Below are 21,042 nucleotides of genomic sequence, written 5' to 3' on the forward strand. Positions count from 1 at the left end.
ACCACCCTACCACTCCTACATTCACCCTTGTTCCATCCCATAGCCCTTTCTGGGATACACAGTCTTTCATCCATTCTTCATTCCTCAACCTCCTTCCTCATCTACCCACTCAAAACACATACCAAGAGATGATAGGAGGGTAATGTAAAAGGTATGAGGAAAGGGAAGTGGGAAACAAGTCAGATTCCTTGGAAGAGCAAGAAAATGTTGAAGAAAAGCACACTGTTGGGAATACCACAGCTACAATGACCAGCTCTCCTAGTCTTCCCAGGACTGGGTGGTTTCCCAGAATGTAAGACTATCAGTATTACGATCAGGGAAGTCCCAGACAAACCAGGATGTTGGTCATACTCCATGGTTCACCTTCCTAAGACATGGGGAAGGGACAGAAAGCCTTTGGGCCTCTGCTTACCTCTGGGGGCCCCTTCCTTGAGGGCAGGGAGGGCACTGGGTCTTTCCTGCTGGTTCTCAAAGGCTCGGGCTCTGATGATGAACAGCTCCCTGCAGGAGGCCAGACCTACAGAGAAAGAAGCATCTCTCCAGTAAGCAATCATGCCTCCATCTTCTCCCCTATACTGACATGTAACACCTCTTCCTACCTCCGCCAGTCCAAATCAAACTCATCCCTCAATATAGGTTCCAGTCTGCAGAGATGGCTCCTTCATCTTAGTGCCTGCAGCAATGATTGGCTGCACTGGCTGGTGAGCTGTCCTTTTTTATATAGTGTATGCATTGTGTTTTTTTCTAACATTTTCGTATACGTGAGGCTCAGTTACACAGTCGGGCTGAAATCTTCCGGAACACAGGGACAGCACTTTTATAAAATTTGCTTAACAGAGGGAAAGCCTGCGTCTTATTCTCTACCAATGATTTGGACTCTTTAGGTTCGTGTCTAGGCAAGGAATGTTGGATATGGATCCTAGAGCACCAAATGCTCACCTCGGAGGAGATCTTCTTAGGCAATGGGGCTGGCACCACCGGCTCTTCCACAGTGGCTGCTGGTTGCTGAGTCATGTGGCTCGTCTTCACCAGGGCCTTTCTCTCCTGTTGCTGCCTGGCCATCTGCTGTGCCTTTTCTTCTTCTTCCCTCTTCTTCTTTTCCTCAGCCATGCACTCAAATTTTGCCTTCAGCCCACGGGCACCACTAGAAGCTACAGACACAGTCAAGAAGAGGGGAGGGGTCAAGTGTACCTCAAATAATCTAGTTAGATAAAAGCATGGAGGAAGTAGTCTGGGGAGAAAAAAGAACGAGAAGGAAAAAGCAGTTGAGGAGCATTGAGAAAGGGAATTATTAAGACTCACCAGCCTCTACGGGTGTCGTCTTCTTATAAGCTGTGGTTGGGGCCTCCATTTCATTGAAGCCAACAGCACTCTGCAGGAGAGCACCAGGTGTGTGTGAGGGAGGTGGTGGTAAGGAAGTGGTAGTGACTCAGAAAGCGGCGTTAGGGACTGAGGCCACCATAGGTGGTATCCTAACCACTTCATCCTCAATAGTTGGACAGTGTATTCCAATACTGTTGTTTTGGGGCAGAGAGAAGGAAAAAAGAAGTTGTAAACTGCTGGGCTCAGCTCCTCTTTTTGAAAGTAGTGTCCCTAGAAACCCGCATCTCCAAATCCAGTTGCACGGAATGCAGCAAGGCCCCTAGGTAATGGACAGGAACTGGTGTGGGGGAGGGCAATGATGTGGATGGGAAGAGACTACAGATTGGGATGAACAGTTCCAAGCAGTCAATGAAATTTTAAACATCACCTTTCCCTGGAGTTTATCTGTCTCTCTGTCTTTCTCTGCCTCTCTTCCCTCTCCTCAGTTAAAGCTCAGGCTTCAGAAGATGTGCTCATTAGATGCTGAGGGCAGCCAATGGGGAATGCAGAACACCAGGAGGACAGCTCAGGACACTTAGCTTTTTCCATCTTTTTTTCCCAGCTTTGCCTCTCACTCTTCTCCATGCACTTCTGTGCAGTTTGGGAAACTACTATCAACAAATTGGCATTCTGGCACCTTACCTTATCCACTCGGTCCTTCTGGATCCCATACTGACCACCAAAGCCCTTGGCATAATCTGTAGGACAGAAAGGTCTGAGAGTCATACAGGAGTAAAAATGCTGGAAATGGGTGGGAAGAGGGAGCAGTGGGAAGAATGACCAGAAGACAAGAATGTGGAAACCAGAGTAATAGATGAGGAAATGTGATAATCAGAGGATAGAGAGAGACATAGGTGGGAAGAGCAGCAAAAGCTTTGGGAGGAAAAACTTGGAAGAAAATATAGGGGAGAGAGATGGGAATTGGATATAAAAAGTGACAGAAAATGAGAAAATGTAAAGGAAGAAACAGAAAAAAAAATAAGAACACCATTCTGGCTATCTCCTGTTGGTCTCAGAGAGAAAGGCAATCTCTCTATCCTCTGTGAGGCAGAGGGGCCTTTAAGAATCATAGCCAGACCTGGCTGGTATAGGTCAGTGGATTGAGTGTGGGCCAAGAACCAAAGGGTTGCCAGTTTGATTTCTGGTCAGGGCACATGCCTGGGTTGTGGGCCAGGTCCCTTGTGGGGGCCACGTGAGAGGCAACCACACATTGATGTTTCTCTCCCTCTCTTTCTCCCTTCATTCCCCCTCTCTAAAAATAAATTAAAAAAATATTTTTTAAAAAGAATCATAACCAGATCTACTCTTCTCATCACCAGCCTGTCTGTCTTCACCCTTTTCTCAGTGGCCCCTTCTCTTTAGCCTCCCTTTTCTGTCCTGCTCCTAATCTTATTGTTTTCCCCTCCACCCCTTTTGGTTTGCCCCCACTGATCCCTACACACATACACTTATTACTCTTCACCTCACCACTTGCACTGCACATGCACTCCTCAGTATTGTGGATCCTCTGTGTCAGCTCTCAGAAAGGAAGGATGAAAATTCCATGATATTCTGTGACCTCCCTCCTCTCTAGCCCCAACTTACCTTTCTGGGATTCATGTTTCTCTGTTTCTCCTTTGTAGTCATATCCTAGAGCTGCTTTGTCCCATTTATCCTTCTCTACTCCATAACGGCCACCAAAGCCACGAGAGTAATCTATGGTGGAAGGAGCAGTCATGAGAGCCCACTCTCAGCCCACAGGGAAAAGCTGCTGAAGAGAGAAGTCAAGGAACCAGTGTTCTAAGCCATCTTTTGCCAGCTTTACCATTGTTCACTATTTTTCTCTTCTCCTCTTACTTCCATGCCAAGAGGAAAAGATCATTTCTTTTTTTTTTTTTTTTTTTGCCTTCTTCAAGGAAAGGTAAAGTATAGAGATTATAAGGAGAGGCTTTGGGGGGGGGGAGGAAAATCTACATGAAATATATGCCTCTCCCTACTCCAATAAAACACTTAGAAATATCAGCTAAAATATAATAATCTTCTTTGTTGTTACTGTAAGCAGTGAAGCTCAAAAGAAAAACAGGAAAAAAATTCTGGCTCCAAAAACAAATTGGTAATCAAAGCAGTAGGTGTTAGGGTAAGTATGAGATGATGTCAGACAAAACCCAAGGGCGTTTTAAGTACCAAATTTAGTGCCTAAGGTTAAAATCTAGGATCTGTGGTTCTAGAACAGGGGGGCTGGGGAGCAGAAAATTAATCTCTGCCAACTCCTTTAAACATTGTACAGGAAGTCCTTGCTAATGAAGTAAGACAAAAGAAAATAAAAGGTATACAGACCGGAAAGAAAGACATAAAACTGACTTTGTTGACAGATGACATGATGATCTTTGTATAAAGTCCAAAAGAATTGATAAGCATACTCCTGAAACTAATAATTGATTGTAGCAATGTTGCAGAATACAAGGTTAATATAAAAAAGTCAGTTGCTTTCCTATACACCAACAATGAATAAGAGGAATTTGCAATTCAAATACATATAATACCATTTAGCACCATCAACAAAGACATATTTATGTATAAATCTAAAAAAATGGATAAGATCTATATAAAGAAAACCCTGATGAATTAAACCAGAGAAAAACTAAGTAAATGGAGACAGAGCCTATGTTCATGGAAAAGCAGACTCAGCATTGTCATGATGTTGGTTCTCCCCAGATTGATCCATAGATACAATGCAATGTCCATCAAAATCCCAGCAAATTATTTTTTGGATACTGACATCTGATTCTAAAGTTTCTGTGGAGAGGCAAAAGACCCAATAGCCAACAAAGTACTGAAGTATAGCCAACAAAAAGTTGGAAGACCAAATGCTACCTGACTTTAAAGACTTACTATAAAGTTATAGTGATCGAGGCAGTCTGATGAAAGAATAGAAAAATAGATCAATGAAACAGAATAAGGAGCCCAGAAATAGACCTCCCATAAATACAGTCAACAAATCTTTGGCAAAGAAGCAAAGGTAACACAATGGAGAGAAGATAGGCTTTTCAACAAATGGTGCTAGAACAACTGGATGTCCACATGAAAAAAGAATCTAGATACAAACATTATACTTTTCATAAAAATTAACTCAAAATAGATCATAGACGTAAATGTAAAATGCAAAAATATAAAACTCCTGGAAGGATGTGGGAGGAAACCTAGATGACCTTAGGTGTGGTAACCTTTTTAGATGTACAACCAAAGACATCATCCATGAAAGAAATAATTGATAATCCTGGACATCATTAAAATTAAAAAACTTCTGCTCTGTAAAAAAAATACAATGTCAAGGAAATGAGAAGACAAGCCACAGAAAGAGAAATATTTGCAAAAGATAGCTCTGATAAAACACCCTGTTATCCAAAATATACAAAGAACTCTTAAAACTCCACAATACTCCAATCAGAAAGAATATACGCCCCTCTATGTTCATAGCAGTGTTATTTACAATTGCCAAGACCTGGAAGCAGCCCAAGTGCCAATCAGTAGATGGGTGGATAAAAAAGCTGTGGTACATCTACACAATGGAATACTATGTGGTCATAAAAAGGAAATTTTACCATTTGTGACAGCATGCATGGACCTGGAAAGTATTATGCAAAGCAAAATAAGCCAGTCAGAGAAAGACAAATACCATATGATCTCACTTATATGTGGAATCTAATGAACAAAATAAACTGACAAACAAAATAGAACTAGGTATGGGTACATGGAGTAGACTGACAGATGTCAAAGGGCAGGTGGCAGGGGTGGACTGAATGAAAGAAGGTGAAGAGATTAGCCAAAGAACATATATGAATAGCCCATAGATGCAGACAATAATATGGGAAGGGCCAGGGGAAAAGGGGGCAGGATCTGCGTGGAGGTGGGAAAATGAGGGGGGAAATGATGGACATCTATAATAATGTCAACAATAAAAAAAGATTCAACAATTTTTAAAAAACAATTTAAAAAATAGGCCAGTCAGAGAAAGACAAGTGTCATACAGTTTCAGTCATATGTGGAATCGATTGAACAAAATGAACTAATGAGCAAAATAGAGACAGACTCATAGATAGAGGGCAGGCTGACACCTGTCAGGGGGTGGGAGGTGGGGCTGGAGGACTGGGTAGGAGGGGTGGAAGGATTGAGCAAAAAAGAGAAATGAACACATATGACATTGTTGGGAATTGCCCTGCCTGGTTTCAGAAGCTGTAACTGCCGCCAAGGCTAAGGCTGAGGGAGCGACCTTGGACTGTAAGACACCGAGGAGACAAAAGTTTATCTCCCTGGCAGGAGCACAGCTTCTGCTTCTTTTACTTCATCCATAACTGGTCCCCAATGCTTGGTCAGTTAGCCAATGATGGGTAAAATTCCCCAAGGGGGGAATGACCTAAGACAGGCACAATCATATGGGAGGCCCCCAAGGAAGGATTTTGGGGGCTACAGCAAAAGGGGGTGATAGACCCTTGCCCCTCGGCTTTGACATAGCCTGAGTCCTCATTGTCTGCAAGAAAGCTCCTAATCTCTTGGCTGCCTTACTTCCCTTGCTCCACCTAAGCCTGAAACAATGACAGGGTGGTGCAGCCCTATGCTGGAAAGGGTGGGTTCCCCAGGTGATCAGGCCTAAAAAAGAATATGTAAAATCCTGTGAAACCTGCTTTGTTTAGAATGCTCTCAATTAACTGATAAGGGTCCAAGCAAGAAGTAAGTTTGTTCCTCAAAGTTTTACAGCTCTTTAGCTATCTGACCCTGACTCAAAATAGGCCCTCAGAGTTCTTTGTTATCTATTGTTTGATCCTTACTTCCTGGCAACGATTAATGAGTTTTACCTGAATTCTTGTGTAAACGAACCCAATAAAAGTCCATTGACTTTTAGGAACAGGCTCTTGGTCCTTCTCCTGTGAGAGATTGGCCACCTTTCTTCCCCAAGCAGGTCATGTCTTGGTAGACTTATTTCATCTGTGGTGGATGGGGGTCTCTGTGGACAAAGCTCCCCCACACAGCATGTTCATGATCTCATGAACACAGACAACAGTGTGGTGATTGCTAGGAGGAGGGAGGAATTGGAGGAGGGGATGGGGATGGATGGAGACTTGACTTGGGGTGGTGAACACGCAATACAGTGTACAGATGATGTGTTGTGGAATTGTGCACCTGAAACCTGTGTAATTTTGTTAACCAGTATCAACCCAATAAATTCCACAAAAAAGAAAAAGAATGGGCCAAAGATATTAATAAACACCTTACCAAACAAGATATACAGATGACAAATAAGCATATGAGAAGATGCTCTATATCATATGTCATCAGGGAAATGCAAATGAAATCAGGATGTGAAGTATACACCTGTTTCAAAGGCCCAAATCCAGAACTCAGCATACTAAATGCTAGTGAGGATGTGAAACAACAGGAACTCTTATACATTGCTGGAGAGAATGCAAAATGGTACAGACACTTTGGAAGACTGTATGGCAGTTAGTTACAACACTAAACAGACTTACCATCAACAAAACAAAAAGACAACCTACTGAATGAGAGAAGATATTTGCTAATGATACATTCAATAAGGAGTTACTATACAAAATTTATAAAAAGCTCATATAGCTCAACACCAAAACAAACAAACAATACAATGAAAAAATGGACAAAGGCCCTGAATAGAATATACAAATGGTCAACAGACACATGAAAAGATGCTCAATGTCACTAATTATCAGAGAGATGGAAATTTAAACCACAATGAGATATCACCTCACACCTGCCAGAATGGTTATCATCAATAAATCAACAAACAAGTGCCGGTGAGGATGTGGAGAAAAGGGAACACTAGTACACAGTTGGTGGGAATGCAGACTGGTACAACCATTAAGAAAAACAGTGTGGAGTTTCCTCAAAAAATTAAAGATGGAACTGCCTTATTACCCAGCAATTCCACTTTTGGGTATATACCTGAAGAAAACCAAAACACTAATTCAAAAGAATACATGCACCCCCATGTTCACTGCAGCGTTATTTATAATAGCCAAGATATGGAAGCAACCCAAGTGCCCATCAACAGATGAGTGGATAAAAAAGTGGTGGTATATATATCAGAATATACAATGAAATATTACTCAGCCATAAAATGCATGAACTCTTACCATTTGCAACAGCATGATAAGAAAGAGGAAGACAAATACTATCAGTTATTTTTGGATCTAAAGAGCAAAATAAAGGAACAAACAAAATAGAAACAGACATAGATACAGAGATAGGACTGATGGTTGCCAGAGGGGAGGGGGATTTGGAGACTGAGTGAAGGAATTAAGAAGTACAAATTAACAGTCACAAAATGATCATGGGATGTAAACTACAGCATAGGGAATATAGTCAATAGCATTGTAATAACTATGTACAGTGCCAGGTTGGTACTTAAAATATCAGGTGCACCACTTTGTAAAGTATATAATTGTCAAACCACTATGCTGTACACCTGAAACCAATATAAAGCAATATTGAATATAAACTAACTGAAAAAATTTTGAATAAATAGTAATGAAAAATACAATTACAAAAAGAAAAAAATTAAATATAAAAGAGTGAACCTAGGGACTATTGGTAATTATGATATAACAATGTAGATTCAGCCCTGGCTGGTGTAGCTCAGTGGATTGAGCTCAGGCTGGGAACCAAAGTGTCCCAGGTTCGATTCCCAGCCAGGGTACATTCCTGGGTTGCAGGCCATAACCCCCAGCAACCGCACATTGATGTCTCTCTCTCTCTCTCTCTCTCTCTCTCTCTCTCTCTCTCTCCCTCCCTCCCTTCCCTCTCTAAAAATAAATAAATAAAATCATTAAAAAAAATGTAGATTCATCCTTGGTAAAAAAAAAAAAAAAAAAAAAAAAAAAGATACCATTCTGGTGAGCAATGCTGCTAATAAGGAAGACTATGCATGTGTGGGGGTGGGAGTGTATGGTAAATCTCTGTACCTTCCTCTCAATTTTGTTGTAAACCTAAAAATTCTCTTTAAAAATTGTCTTTAAAAAAAGAGGTATCTAAAAGAGAATGGAAATTTCTAATATACATCTAATATGAGTTCCAAGAGAAAGAATAAAAGAGGAAAGGTACTATCCAAAAAAAAAAAAAAAAGCCTGAGAACTTTCCATAATGAGTTACTTTTCAGGTTGAAGAGAATTAATAAGTCTCATGTAGAATAATAAAAATAGATAAAACACCTACACATGTACTGATATTTCAGAATATCAGAGACAAGGAGAAAACCTTTCATTAAAAAAAAAAACCCAGAGACAACACATATTACCTACAAAGGAAAGACACAAGAGAGATGCTAGAGGTAATGAAATATCTTCAAAGTGACAAATGTACAATAACAATGAAGAGTGGAAGAAAATAAAGACATTTTTTAGACAAAGCCTGGGAGTTCTTTTGTAGACTCACTAAAAGAATCATTAAAGGTTATACTTTAGCAAGAAGAAAATAAAAGGAGCAAGGAGCAAACAATGAAACTCAGCAAACAATGATGAGCTAGGAGTTGATTAATATGTTGGTCAATTTAAATAAGCATTTACTTGGTAATAACCATGATGAAATTGTGTGGCATTTATAAACATAGAATCAATATTCCACACAATAATAATCATCCAATTGGTACAAAGAATGTAGAATGTAAAAAGGGTATAATTAAATTATCCTACATTTCAATTATCCTACATTTCCTATATTACTCAAGAAGAGAAAATGATTAATTTAAAATTTAATTCAAAGATGCATGTTAAAACCTAAGGATAACCTCCTAAAATAGAGGAGTAGAATACCTTATTTTCAACCCATTAGAGAAAAAGGGGACTAAAGAGAACTTGATCGACCTCACAGAAAATGAAAAAAAAAGAAAGGAAGAAGAAAGTACACACTTGGATTTAAAAATAAATGAGCTCAGATCCTATCTAAGACTTCCGGCAAGATGGAGGAATAGGTGGTCGCACCGTACCTCCTCGTACAACCAAGATTAGAAAACCAATAATTTACAACAATAATTTACTATCAGAATAACACCCAGATCCGGCAGAGGATTTATCTGAATGGAAGTCGGGCAGCCAAGAAGTTGAAGTAGACGCGTTCATCCGGACTGGTAGGAGAGGATGAGCTGGCGGGCGCGGGGCTGGCTCGGGTCGGCGGTGCGCGTGGAGGTCCGGGGAAGGTTTGGCGCGAAATCGGCACAAAAGCCATCGGGCGCGTAAGAAGGCAGCGGTGATCCCTGAGTACGCAAGCTGCGGCTGGCAGACCCAGAGGGGCAGCGATTGTGGACCAGGGCAGAACTCGCGGCCCAGAAGCCCAGACAAGGGTCTGAGTCTGGGGGAACAGAACTACCGCCATTGTTTTCTCCCGCCCCGCTCCCGCTCCCGCCCCGCTGCCACATATAACCTCACAATCTAGCAACCGGGGTGCCCAGCCCCGGTGAGCACCTAAGGCTCCGCCCCCCACCGTAACAAGAGCAACCAGACCGGGAAAAAAAAAAAAAGGAGAGACAGGGGGAAAAAAAAACCATGTTTTCAACAGAGCAAATCAGTCCCCCAGGACTCATCCTTTTGAGTGACCAAGAATTAGCCAATCTATCAGATGCGCAGTTCAAAACACTGGTGATCAGAAAGCTCACGGAAGTGGTGGATTTTGGACGAAATTTAGATGAAAGAATGCAGAATACCATAAAACAGATGCAGGAAGACACGCGGAGGAGAGCCAATAGTGAAAGGAAGGAATATGAGTCTCAAAACAACACAGTGGACCAGAAGGAAGATAGAATCAACCAAGCAGGAAAGCATGATGAAATAAGAATTCAAAAAATTGAGGAAAAGATTAAGAGCATCCAAGACACCTTTAAACGTTCCAATATCCGAATTATAGGGGTACCAGAATCGGAAGGGGAAAAGCAACAGATTGAGCATGTATTTGAACAAATAATAAAGGAGAACTTCCCCAATCTGGCAAAGGGAACAGTCTTCCAAGAAATCCAAGAAGCTCAGAGAGCCCCAAAGAAGTTGGACCCAGGAAGAAACACATCAAGGCACATCATAATTACATTAGCCAAGGTAAAAACGAAGGAGAGAATCCTAGAAGCAGCAAGAGGTAAGGGGACAGTCACCTACAAAGGAGTTCCCATCAGACTGTCAGCTGATTTCTCCAAAGAGACCTTACAGGCAAGAAGGGGCTGGAAAGAAATATTCCAAGTCATGAAAGACAAGGACCTACATCCCAGATTGCTCTATCCAGAAAAGCTTTCATTTAGAATGGAAGGGCAGATAAAGTGCTTCTCAGATAAGGTCAAGTTAAAGGAGTTCATCATCACCAAGCCCTTATTTTATGAAATGCTAAAGGGACTTATCTAAGAAAAGAAGATAAAGAAAAGATATGTATAGTAAAAGGACAGCAAACTCACAAATATTAACAACCACACCTAAAGCAAAACCAAAAGAAACTAAGCAAACAATTAGAACAGGAACAGAACCACAGAAATGGAGGGCACATGGAGGGCTAGCAGCAGGAGGGTGGGAGGAGGAGAGAGGGGGAAAAGGTATAGAGAATAAGTAGCATAGAATGTACGTTGAAAATAGATAGGGGGAGGGCAAGAATAGTACGAGAAATGTAGAAACTAAAGAACTCATAAATATGACACATGGACATGAACTAAAGGGGGAAATGTGGGTGGGAGGGGGTACAGGGTGGAGGGGAGAGAAGGGGGGAAATGGGACAACTGTAATAGCATAATCAATAAAATATATTAAAAATAAATAAATAAATAAATAAATGAGCTCTGGCTGGTGTGGCTCAGCTGGTTGGAGCATCATCCCACAAACTGAAAGGTCACAAGTTCGATTCCTGATCAAGGGACATACCCAAGTTGTAGGTTCAATGCCCTATTGGGGCAAGAGGGCAACCAATTGATGTTTCTCCCTCACATCGATGTTTCTCTCCCCCTGTCTCTTCTTTCCCCTCTCTCTTAAGGCAATGAAAAAACTTTCCTCAGGTGAGGATTAAAAAAAATGAAACGGTGAGGAGCTGGGTCATGGAACTGAAAGGGTGTTGTGACAGCTGTTGCTAGGTCAAGTTTGAGCAGAACAGCAGGGCAGTCAGGCTGCTAACAATGAAGTGCAGGGTCCTTGCCTTTCTGAGATGTATGTTTCTCCACTTCTCCTTTGTAATCAAAGCCAACTGCCGACTACAAAGAAAAGGAGAGAGAATTCGTTAGAGTTGAAGCTGATGATTCTTCCCCTCTCTCCCTTCCCCTTGCTCCCAGCTCAGCCCAGAGGCTCATTCCCAGGGGCCCAGGCCTGTGGGTGGGGGCGGCTAAGGTAGGAACAGAGCGCCCAGACAGGCTGGGTAGGGACAGTGTGCTACAAATCAGTGAGCACAGGCTCTGGACACTGACGGTTCTAGAGTCACACCCCACCTCCCCTACTTACAGTTGTTTAACTTTAGGCATGTCCTTTAATATTTGAACCTCAGTCTTTTTAAATATAATAGGCATACCTCTCTCATTAACACCAACTGTAAAATGGAAGAAGTGATCCCTCTTCATTTGGGATAGTGTGAGACTATATGGGTCAAGGCGTATAAACGTGTTTTCATTGGGTTACTCAGTAAGTTAGGGCTTTTTCTTCTAGCTCTCACGAAACTAAAATGAGATCATAGTACCTTGTAAACTAGAAAGGTACAATGGACTTGTAAGAGATAGTATCCTATTCCTAATTAATTATGCCATGCCTCTTCCCTTTCCTTGAACACAGATGTGGATTTTGGTGGGGTGAGAAGCAGCCAGGACAGTCTGCATCCGAGCTGCTCCCAGGACTGGATACGGGTATTGGCCAATATCCAGCATCACCGTGTAGCTTCATTTCCAGCTGGCTCAGTAACTATGGGTCTCTAAGTCAGTCTAGATTTTGCATCTTAAGAGCTATTAGTATGTATTGTCACTTGGTTTATAAGATGCACTGATTGTTTAGATGATTCAGTGTGTGGCTGTGAGGCAGCAGTGAAAGCAAGAACAATGAAACATTAGGCAAAGGCAGGAGGGGGCCAAGATGGAAGAAAAATTCCAGCCTGATTACAGACAACTATACTCAACATGCTCCATATTCCATTACTGCCTTAAAAAATTACCCTCTGCATACTTCCATTCCTTTATAGTATGTTTTTAACTTTTCAGGTGTTTTTTTCCACCTACAATGAAATAACATCTAACAATTAGTTTTAAGGGCTCAGGCCCACAAAATAAACAACTGAAGGTTAACAAAGAATCTTGGTTAGCTATGAAGGAGCCGTCCCCTCTGTGTGCAGCTGCAGGGGAGGGCACACTGCTCTGCACCTAAAAAGAGAGATCCGAGAAGCGGACCTACGAAGGACCAAAACGGAGAGCATCTGTGAGTTGCCCCTTGCACTCTCGTGACCACTCTGTCATCTGTAATCACACCATCCTTTTTCCCCTCTCTTCAAAATTACTTTTCTTTTTTGTTCAAAAGTCTTTAAACCCCTGGACTTTGGGGATTTGGTGCTAAATAGTGAGAAAAGTAACTGTTACCTTCTAAAAACATTGTAACCCTAATTAGTTGTTTTGCTAGATTATTTGCTGTCATGGTAATAACACTGAAGCTGACATCTCTGTTTTCCTGAAAGGCACAAGTATGTATAAGGTTTTGATGTTTCCGGAGCTTTGGAATATCCCTCTTCTCTCTTCACGTGTACAGGTATAAAAAAATCAGTGGTTTGGGGGATTCCTTATTCAAGCAGAGTTTGAGAGTCTTTGCCTCATTTAAATTAATGCCTTTCAGCTTAGCATGTGGCCTCCAGCAGTGACGCCAAGGGGCTTGCTGAGGGAGGTCACAGGATCTGTCCTTATGATGGACCCTCCTTGAGTCCACTGCCCTGTTTTTCACAGGAGAAGCACAGACCCACATTCAAGGGGTGTGTTGGTAAGTCCCACGTGATCTGAGTTGGGTGATGTGAGGAAGAGAGTTGTCACTTACCTTGTCTGCTCTGTCCTTCTCAACTCCATATTTGCCCCCAAAGCCTCTGGCAGAATCCGTCTGAGAAGAGTGCTTTTCCACCTCAGCGACATACTCATGGCCCACAGCACTCTGAGAAAAATCAAGGACGGAATGAGTGACAAGATAAAAATGACCATAAAGAAATAAAATGATACAGAGATGGGATGGGATGTGACAATACAAGAAATTCCCTCCTGGGTCAGACTCATATGTCTGGCTTTAGTGCCAAGGAACACTCGATGGGAAGCAAGGCGACCTCTGGAGCCTTGCCTGCCAGCCTGATTCTTCCCCAATACCACAGAGAGCGCATCATTCAGGAAACTCCCATAGGACAGGCCGGGAACCAGAAGGATAGAGACTAGGAAGACAGAGCTGTGGTTAAACCAGAAACCAAAAAGGGCTAAAACAAGGGCTTTGTGTGCTGAAATGGAAGTGAGGGTAGTTACCGGGGAGGGACCAAAGGGAACTGACTGGATGCCTTAGTCAGGACTGAATATTCACCTAAAGAGTCAGGCACTTTTGTTCTGAATCTTTTCCCCTCTATGACCATCCAAGTTCAGAAGTGCCACCTGAGCCCTGATGTGTCCCAGTGACTGACTCTCCGTACAGAAGGAGGTTGGGAGACGATACTGGGAGTAGTCCAAGGTGGCATGAAATTTAAATCTTTTCTCTTCCCCTCCACTTTTTATGCCATCTACTGATTTATTTTCTGTTTGGTTTTAAAAGTTAGGTCTCTTCTAATATGTAGGTATGGATGCTTAACAATTTGGGAATTGAGTAATACTTCAAACCAAATAATGATGTCTTGCAGAGGCTCAGCTAAGAAGTTAGAAACTTCTCTTTCGTCCTATATTTCCAGTCCCGTGCTGGGACAAGCAGCGTCAGCACAGAGCTGACTGAAGTGTGGCCCCCTAAAAGCTCCTGGGAACTGGCTTTGCAATATTTAGGGATATGTGTAGGTCAATTTTGATTGTTGAATTTAAGAATAAATGACTGCTTTTTCCCTAGGAATTTCATAGGAGAATGCAATGCCTACATTGTACTTTGACACAGGGACAAAACAAAAGGCCTCTAAGGGTGAACTAAAAGCTTTTATTGGCATTTTTTTTTTCTCCATGAAGGTAAACCTTTTTTCTTTAGGAGTATATCTATCCTTGAGGTTAGGAAGGTCAAGGGAAAATATAACTCAATATACAAGCATCTTTTTATCATACTTTTACAGCATCTAATGGATAAAATAAAAAATATTCATATTTGAGGGCTTCTCACAGATAAATTCACATCAATATTTTTCACACCTATGTACACACCATATAATGTATGGTATATACATAAAACACTAAATATACAATAAAGAAAATAAGAGAAGTTGAAACAGATATAATACACAAACATGTAAAAGCAGCACATGATTGTAAAATACATTTTTCCCTTCTCTGCTTGTGCTTCCTGCATCCTCAGTCCAGGAGTTCCAGTGTGGCTGGGCCTGCTGCAGTCAGCCCTTCTCAGTGCTTGGCTTCCGCCTTCCACTGTATTTTATGCGTTGACATAGGGGAAAATAATACGAATAATATATGGACATTCTATTTTAAAGCCCAAATAAATATTGTACTTTTGAACAAGTTTTAAATCATAAAACCAACAAATGAATGAATCTGTCTTTTTTTAAAGCAAGCATCTCCCTTTCAGCTCACCTTGTCCATTCGGTCTCTTTCCACACCAAACCGACCACCGTAGCCATGGGACGCTTTGGGCCCTGACTCCAGCTCCTTCTTCTTGAGCCTGTCATGCTCCTCCGACACTTTGTTCCTCAGCTGGTGGATGCTGGAAGTAACCACATGACAGAGACTCATCTAGCACAGGGATGTCAACCAACGCTCCTTCCCATAAAAATGGAAATCTTGAGGTGTGTTCTGTTTATTTTTAGCAACAACCTGAGCCCCCAAAGTATATCACAGCTGGGTCCAGGGGTAAGAGATTAGTGTGGTCTGCATACCATAGCCTGATACTTTCCATAAGCCAATAGTATTTTCTCTAGGCTGTTACTTTGCTTACTAAATACCCTGCTGACATTTAGTTCCATTTTTCATGTTCCTAAATATTAGAGGACAATGATGTCCATATCCTAGTAACTGGGGAATTATTTTCCTTCCTGAATGGATTTGCTTTCTAGCAATTAGGTACTCTATCTCAAGGAGCACAAAATATTCATATACACTTTTATCTGCACAATCTAGTCTTGGGAGTCTAGCTTAAGAAAGTAATTTTAAATATGGAAAAGCTTAATGTCTAGTGACATTGTAGATAGTAATAGCAAGGACCAAGAAACAACTTAAATGGCCAATAACTGAAGAATAGTTAAATAAATTGCAATATTATCTTTCAATAGCATACTAGGAAGTCACTTAAAATGATACTTATGAAAAATGTAGCAGTAGGAAATTTATCTACATATTAAGTATATTGTATATTTTCTTGTCAAAAATGAATGTTCATCATCCCTATCCACAAATCTGAGGAGAACTGAAAACTAATAAAAGCTAATTAATAAAATTCAGTGTTACCACTAAAAGTTGCACCACTGTGAGGCTCCATTAACCTTGATTTGAGACACCTGCATCACTAAGAGAATTAACACCAAAAGCAGGCATTCTCCTTACTTCACTTCCTTCTTTATTTACCATGGTGGTAGAGCACCTGTACATGCCTGTTGGTCTGAAGATATGAAGCGATAGCTCAGCACCAGCACCAGCACCAACAAGTGACCATCAGGACTGACCCTTGGACACCTATAAAGACCCCTGGGGATTCTTAGAGACATTTGGGCAAGAGAACCCTAAATAAAGTAATTGACTTCCTACAGCAAGAAATAAATGTTTAGGGAACTGAGATGGTGATGTTACTGGAACTTAACTAGCTCAGGTTGCAGGTAGAATGGCCATTTCACAGCAGAAATTCTCCTTTCATGGAAGAATAGATCCATCTGGTGGCCTTGTAGTATAAGCCCACCAAAGGCCTTTTTAAAAAGCCTTCTCAGCTTCAGTCACAGTTAATTTTAGAAAGCTGGCTTTGAGCCAGATGAAACTAAACTAAGTGCTGGAAGAACCCTCTGTTCCCATGCCTGTGCTAAACCCTCTGGCAGCACTGAAGGCAGAGATCCTGTGTTGCTAGTTCAACCACCAACACTTTAGAACCATCTGTGTCAAGGAAGGTACTGGTTCCAAGAACATACAAATGACTGACACTTCCCAACCAACATACTCAGATGAAAAATGAAGAAAATAGGACTAAACGTTACTTTGAAATGTGAAAAGCCTGCAAAGTTTTAATGAATCCAGTGATTGTTACATGGGCCATAACTATATTATAGTTGAAAACATTGTTTTAAATGGATTAGAAAATGAGATTCAGAAATACTACCTAAGGGATGACAGCAAGGTTGGTCAGAGGATCATACCAATACATAATATATTTGAATGAAAATGTTGGGGCCACAGAAGACCAACTTCTTATCAAATTCTTTAGAATATAGTTGAAGCCACTTTAAGCAGGTCTTAGTTATATCAGTCTTTCACTCAATAAATTTTAATTAACTATTTATTATTAAACTTTTGAGTGTGAGACATAGTTAGGCCCTGAGGACACAAAGATGACTGGTATATAGCACAGGTGGCAAGCACAAGGCCCACAGGCCAAATCCAGCCCTCCACCTTGTTTTATATGGTCTGGCACCTTGTTTCTACCCAACGGGGTAGTGCTGAGCTCCTTGCCCCTAGAGTAGTTACATTTATCCAGTCCTAAAATTACATTCGGCCCTATGAAGGCAACCACGAGGCTGATGTGGCCCCTGGTGAAAATGAGTTTGACACCACTGGTGTATGGAGATAGTGGTCAAGTGGAAGAGAAAGAAAAGAAAACAAAGAGTTACAATTCAATGTGTTTAGTGGCATAGCTAAGAAACTTTTGACATGGTAACTCTCAGATGCCTATTTTAAAATACTTCAGAACTGCCCTGGCTGGTGTGGCTCAGTGGATTGAGCGCTGGCCCACAAACCAGGGGGGCCGCTGCTTTGACTCTCAGTCAGGGCATGTGCCTGGGTTGTGGGCCAGGTCCCCAGTTGGGGGTGTGTGAGAGGCAACCACACACTGATATTTCTCTCCCTCTCTTTCTCCCTTCTTTCCCCTCTCTCTGAAAATAAATAAATAAAATCTTCTAAAAAAAAAACAAAAACAAAAACAAAACAAAAACAAAATAGAGAACCCAGAAGCATGCTCACACAAATACGGAAAACAAAACAAAACAAAACAAAACAAACAAAAACCACCAAAACTTCAGCACTGTTAAAAAAATGCAGTTTATGGGAACCAAGTGAAGTTCAGGCCTCAAAATAGAGCTAAGAAAAGAAACAGATCTTTGTTTTTATTACAAAAATAAAAGCACAAAGGTGAGTAATTCAGACTATTAAATCTTACTCCCAACAAAAATTCTAAAGAATCTACAAAAAAAAGAAAAAGTTGCTACTAGAACCAGTAAGTATATTTGGCAAGGTCTCAGGATGCAAGGTCACTATCAAAATCAATTTTATTTTAACATACTAGCCATAGACATTGGAAACTGAAAGTTAAAAATAAATGTGACTTACTATCACACGAAATAACACAAAATATTTTAGCATAAATAAAATAAAAATATTTTAACAAAATATATGTCAAGACCTGAACACATGAAAGCATTCCTGAAAAAAATTAAAGACAAATAAATGGAAAGATATCCCATGTTCATGTACTGGAAAACGCAAGATCAGTAAGATGTTAGTTATTTACAAAATGATCCACAGATTCAATATGATCTCAATCAAAATACCAACAAGTGTATTTATAGGAATTGACAAGCTTACTCTAAAATGTATGTGGAAATGTAAAATCCTGGAAGAGTAAATGTTTTAATTGGAAGACTATTTGATTTTATTATTTGTTATAAAGCTATAAGAATCAGTACAGAATAATATGGGGCAGGGAACACATATTGATCAATAAAATCATCTAGAAATAGAGTTCCATGTATTTGGCCAAAGAAGCCAGGTAAGTCATTGAGGAAAGAGTAGTCTCTTACTGGTGTTGGAATAATGAACTATCCATATGAAAAAAAAAAATCAACAATCTTTGTTTCACACTGTACACAAAAATTTATTTGATCACAGGCTTAAATATAAATCCTAAAATTATAAATATTTTAGAACAAAATATAGAAGAAACTTTTCATAATTTTGAAAGAGGCAAAAATTACTTAGGTACATAAAGCACTAACCATAAACATTTTTTATAAACTAGACTTCACAATTAATATCTTCTGATCTTCAAAAGAAGCCACTAATAAAATAAAAAAGGGAGTTGTATTCTGGATTAAATATTTGTACAACGCATATTTCACAAAAGACTTGTATATAGAATATATAAAGAACTCTTAAAACAATAAAAATACAAACAAGCCACTTTAAAGGTGAGAAAAAAGATTTGAACAGACACCAAAATGAAAACATAAAGATACATGAAAGGCACTTGAAAAGACACTCAATAAAATTACTCACCAGCAAAATACAAATTAAAATCACCTCATATCCACAAGAGTGGCTAAAATTAAAAATACTAACAGACTAAGTGTAGACAGGGATGTGGAACAATTAAAAAATATACATTATTGGGAGGAATGAAAAATAGTATTAATAAATTACTATCAGGAAATAATTTGTTAGGGCAGACTTCTGGTCAAGATGACAGCATAGGTAAACATAGCTTGCATTGCTGCAAACCACATTGAAATTATAACTAAATTATAGAACATCACTCAGAACCATCAGAAATCAAGTTGAATGGAAGTCTGACAAGTATGGAATTAAAGAAAACATATCCAACCAAACTGGTAGGAAGGGCACAGCTGCAGAATGGGCTGGTCCCACAGTCACATGTGGTGGATAGAAATTTGGGAGGGACTTCTAGCAAGATGGAGGAATAGGTGGACGCACCGTACCTCCTCGCACAACCAAGAACAGAACCACAATAATTTACAACAATGATTTGCAGTCATAATATCAGAACTGTCAGAGGATTTATCTAAATGGAAGTCGGACAGCCAAGAAGTTGAAGTAGACCCGTACATCCAGACTGGTAGGGGACTACGAGCCAAGCCGAGCGAGCGGGCGCGGGTCGCAGGCGCGTGTAGGTCGGGGGAAATTTGGCGCAAAATCGGCGCGACGGCAGTCTGGGACGCAAGAGCGCAGCGGTGTAGCCGTGATCCCTGAGTACGCAAGCAGCGGCTGGGGGAATCAGTGGGGCAGCGATTGGGGACCAGGGAAGAGCTCACGGCCCAGAAGCCCAGGGAAGTGTCTGACTCCAGGAGAACAGAAGGGTCGCCATTGATCCCTCCTGTCCCCGCTCCTGCCCCTGCCCCCACACATAACGTCACAAGCTAGCGACTGGGGCGCCCAGCCCCGGTGAACACCTAAGGCTCAGCCCCCCACCGTAACAGGAGCGACCAGACCGGAGAAAAAATAAATAAATAAGTAAAATAATAGGAGAGACAGGGAAAGACATAAGACATGTTTCCAGCAGAACAGATCAGACCCCCAGGACTCATCCTTTTGAGTGACCAAGAAATAGCCAATCTATCAGATGCACAGTTCAAAACACTGGTGATCAGGAAGCTCATGGAACTGGTGGATTTTGGATCCAAATTACATGAAAAAATGCAGATTACCATAAAAGGGATGCAGGAAGACATACGGAGGAGAGCCAATTGTGAAAGGAAGGAATCTGAGTCTCAAAACAACACAGTGGACCAGAAGGAAGATAGAATCAACCAAGCAGGAAAGCATGATGAAATAAGAATTCAAAAAATCGAAGAAAAGCTTAAGACCATCGAGGACACCTTTAAACGTTCCAACATCCGAATTATAGGGGTACCAGAAGGGGAGGACCAACAAGTGGAAAAGTTATTTGAACAAATAATAAAGGAGAACTTCCCCAAACTGGCAAAGGGAACAGTCTTCCAAGAAATCCAAGGAGCGCAGAGAGCCCCAAAGAAGTTGGACCCAAGAAGAAACACACCAAGGCACATCATAATTACATTAGCCAAGGTAAAAACGAAGGAGAGAATCCTAGAAGCAGCAAGAGGTAAGGGGACAGTAACCTACAAAGGAGTTCCCATCAGACTGTCAGCTGATTTCTCCAAAGAGACCTTACAGGCAAGAAGGGACTGGAAAGAAATATTCCAAGTCATGAAAGACAAGGACCTACAACCCAGATTGCTCTATCCAGCAAAGCTCTCATTTAGAATGGAAGAGAAGATAAAGTGCTTTTCAGATAAGGTCAAATTAAAGGAGTTCATCATCACCAAGCCCTTACTCTATGAAATGCTAAAGGGACTTATCTAAGAAAAGAAGATAAAGAAAAGACATGTATAGTAAAAGGACAGCAAACTCACAATTATTAACAACCACACCTAAAGCAAAACCAAAAGAAACTAAGTAAACAACTAGAATAGGAACAGAACCACAGAAATAGAGGGCACAAGGGGGGGGGCTAGCAGTAGGGGTGGGAGGAGGAGAGAGGGGGAAAAGGTATAGAGAATAAGTAGCATAGA

General features: G+C 40.9%; 1 protein-coding gene across 4 annotated transcripts in view; it reads right to left on the reverse strand.

Moving 5' to 3' along the window:
* The window catches only part of HCLS1 (hematopoietic cell-specific Lyn substrate 1), a 31,922-nt gene that overhangs the window by 1,341 nt on the left and 9,539 nt on the right, over nucleotides 1-21,042 (reverse strand). For all 4 annotated transcript variants that reach the window (XM_028504567.2, XM_036018154.1, XM_036018156.1 and 1 more), the window contains exons 4-11: nucleotides 15,098-15,227; nucleotides 13,383-13,493; nucleotides 11,524-11,578; nucleotides 2,947-3,057; nucleotides 2,005-2,060; nucleotides 1,303-1,372; nucleotides 940-1,151; nucleotides 413-517 (exon numbers count right to left, since the gene is read on the reverse strand). In XM_028504567.2, coding sequence (XP_028360368.1) covers nucleotides 413-517; nucleotides 940-1,151; nucleotides 1,303-1,372; nucleotides 2,005-2,060; nucleotides 2,947-3,057; nucleotides 11,524-11,578; nucleotides 13,383-13,493; nucleotides 15,098-15,227 — 850 coding nt within the window. The remainder of the gene's footprint in view (nucleotides 1-412; nucleotides 518-939; nucleotides 1,152-1,302; nucleotides 1,373-2,004; nucleotides 2,061-2,946; nucleotides 3,058-11,523; nucleotides 11,579-13,382; nucleotides 13,494-15,097; nucleotides 15,228-21,042) is intronic.

Source organism: Phyllostomus discolor, chromosome 2 (assembly GCF_004126475.2).
Source record: "Phyllostomus discolor isolate MPI-MPIP mPhyDis1 chromosome 2, mPhyDis1.pri.v3, whole genome shotgun sequence".
In the NCBI taxonomy this organism is placed as follows: Eukaryota; Metazoa; Chordata; class Mammalia; order Chiroptera; family Phyllostomidae; genus Phyllostomus; species Phyllostomus discolor.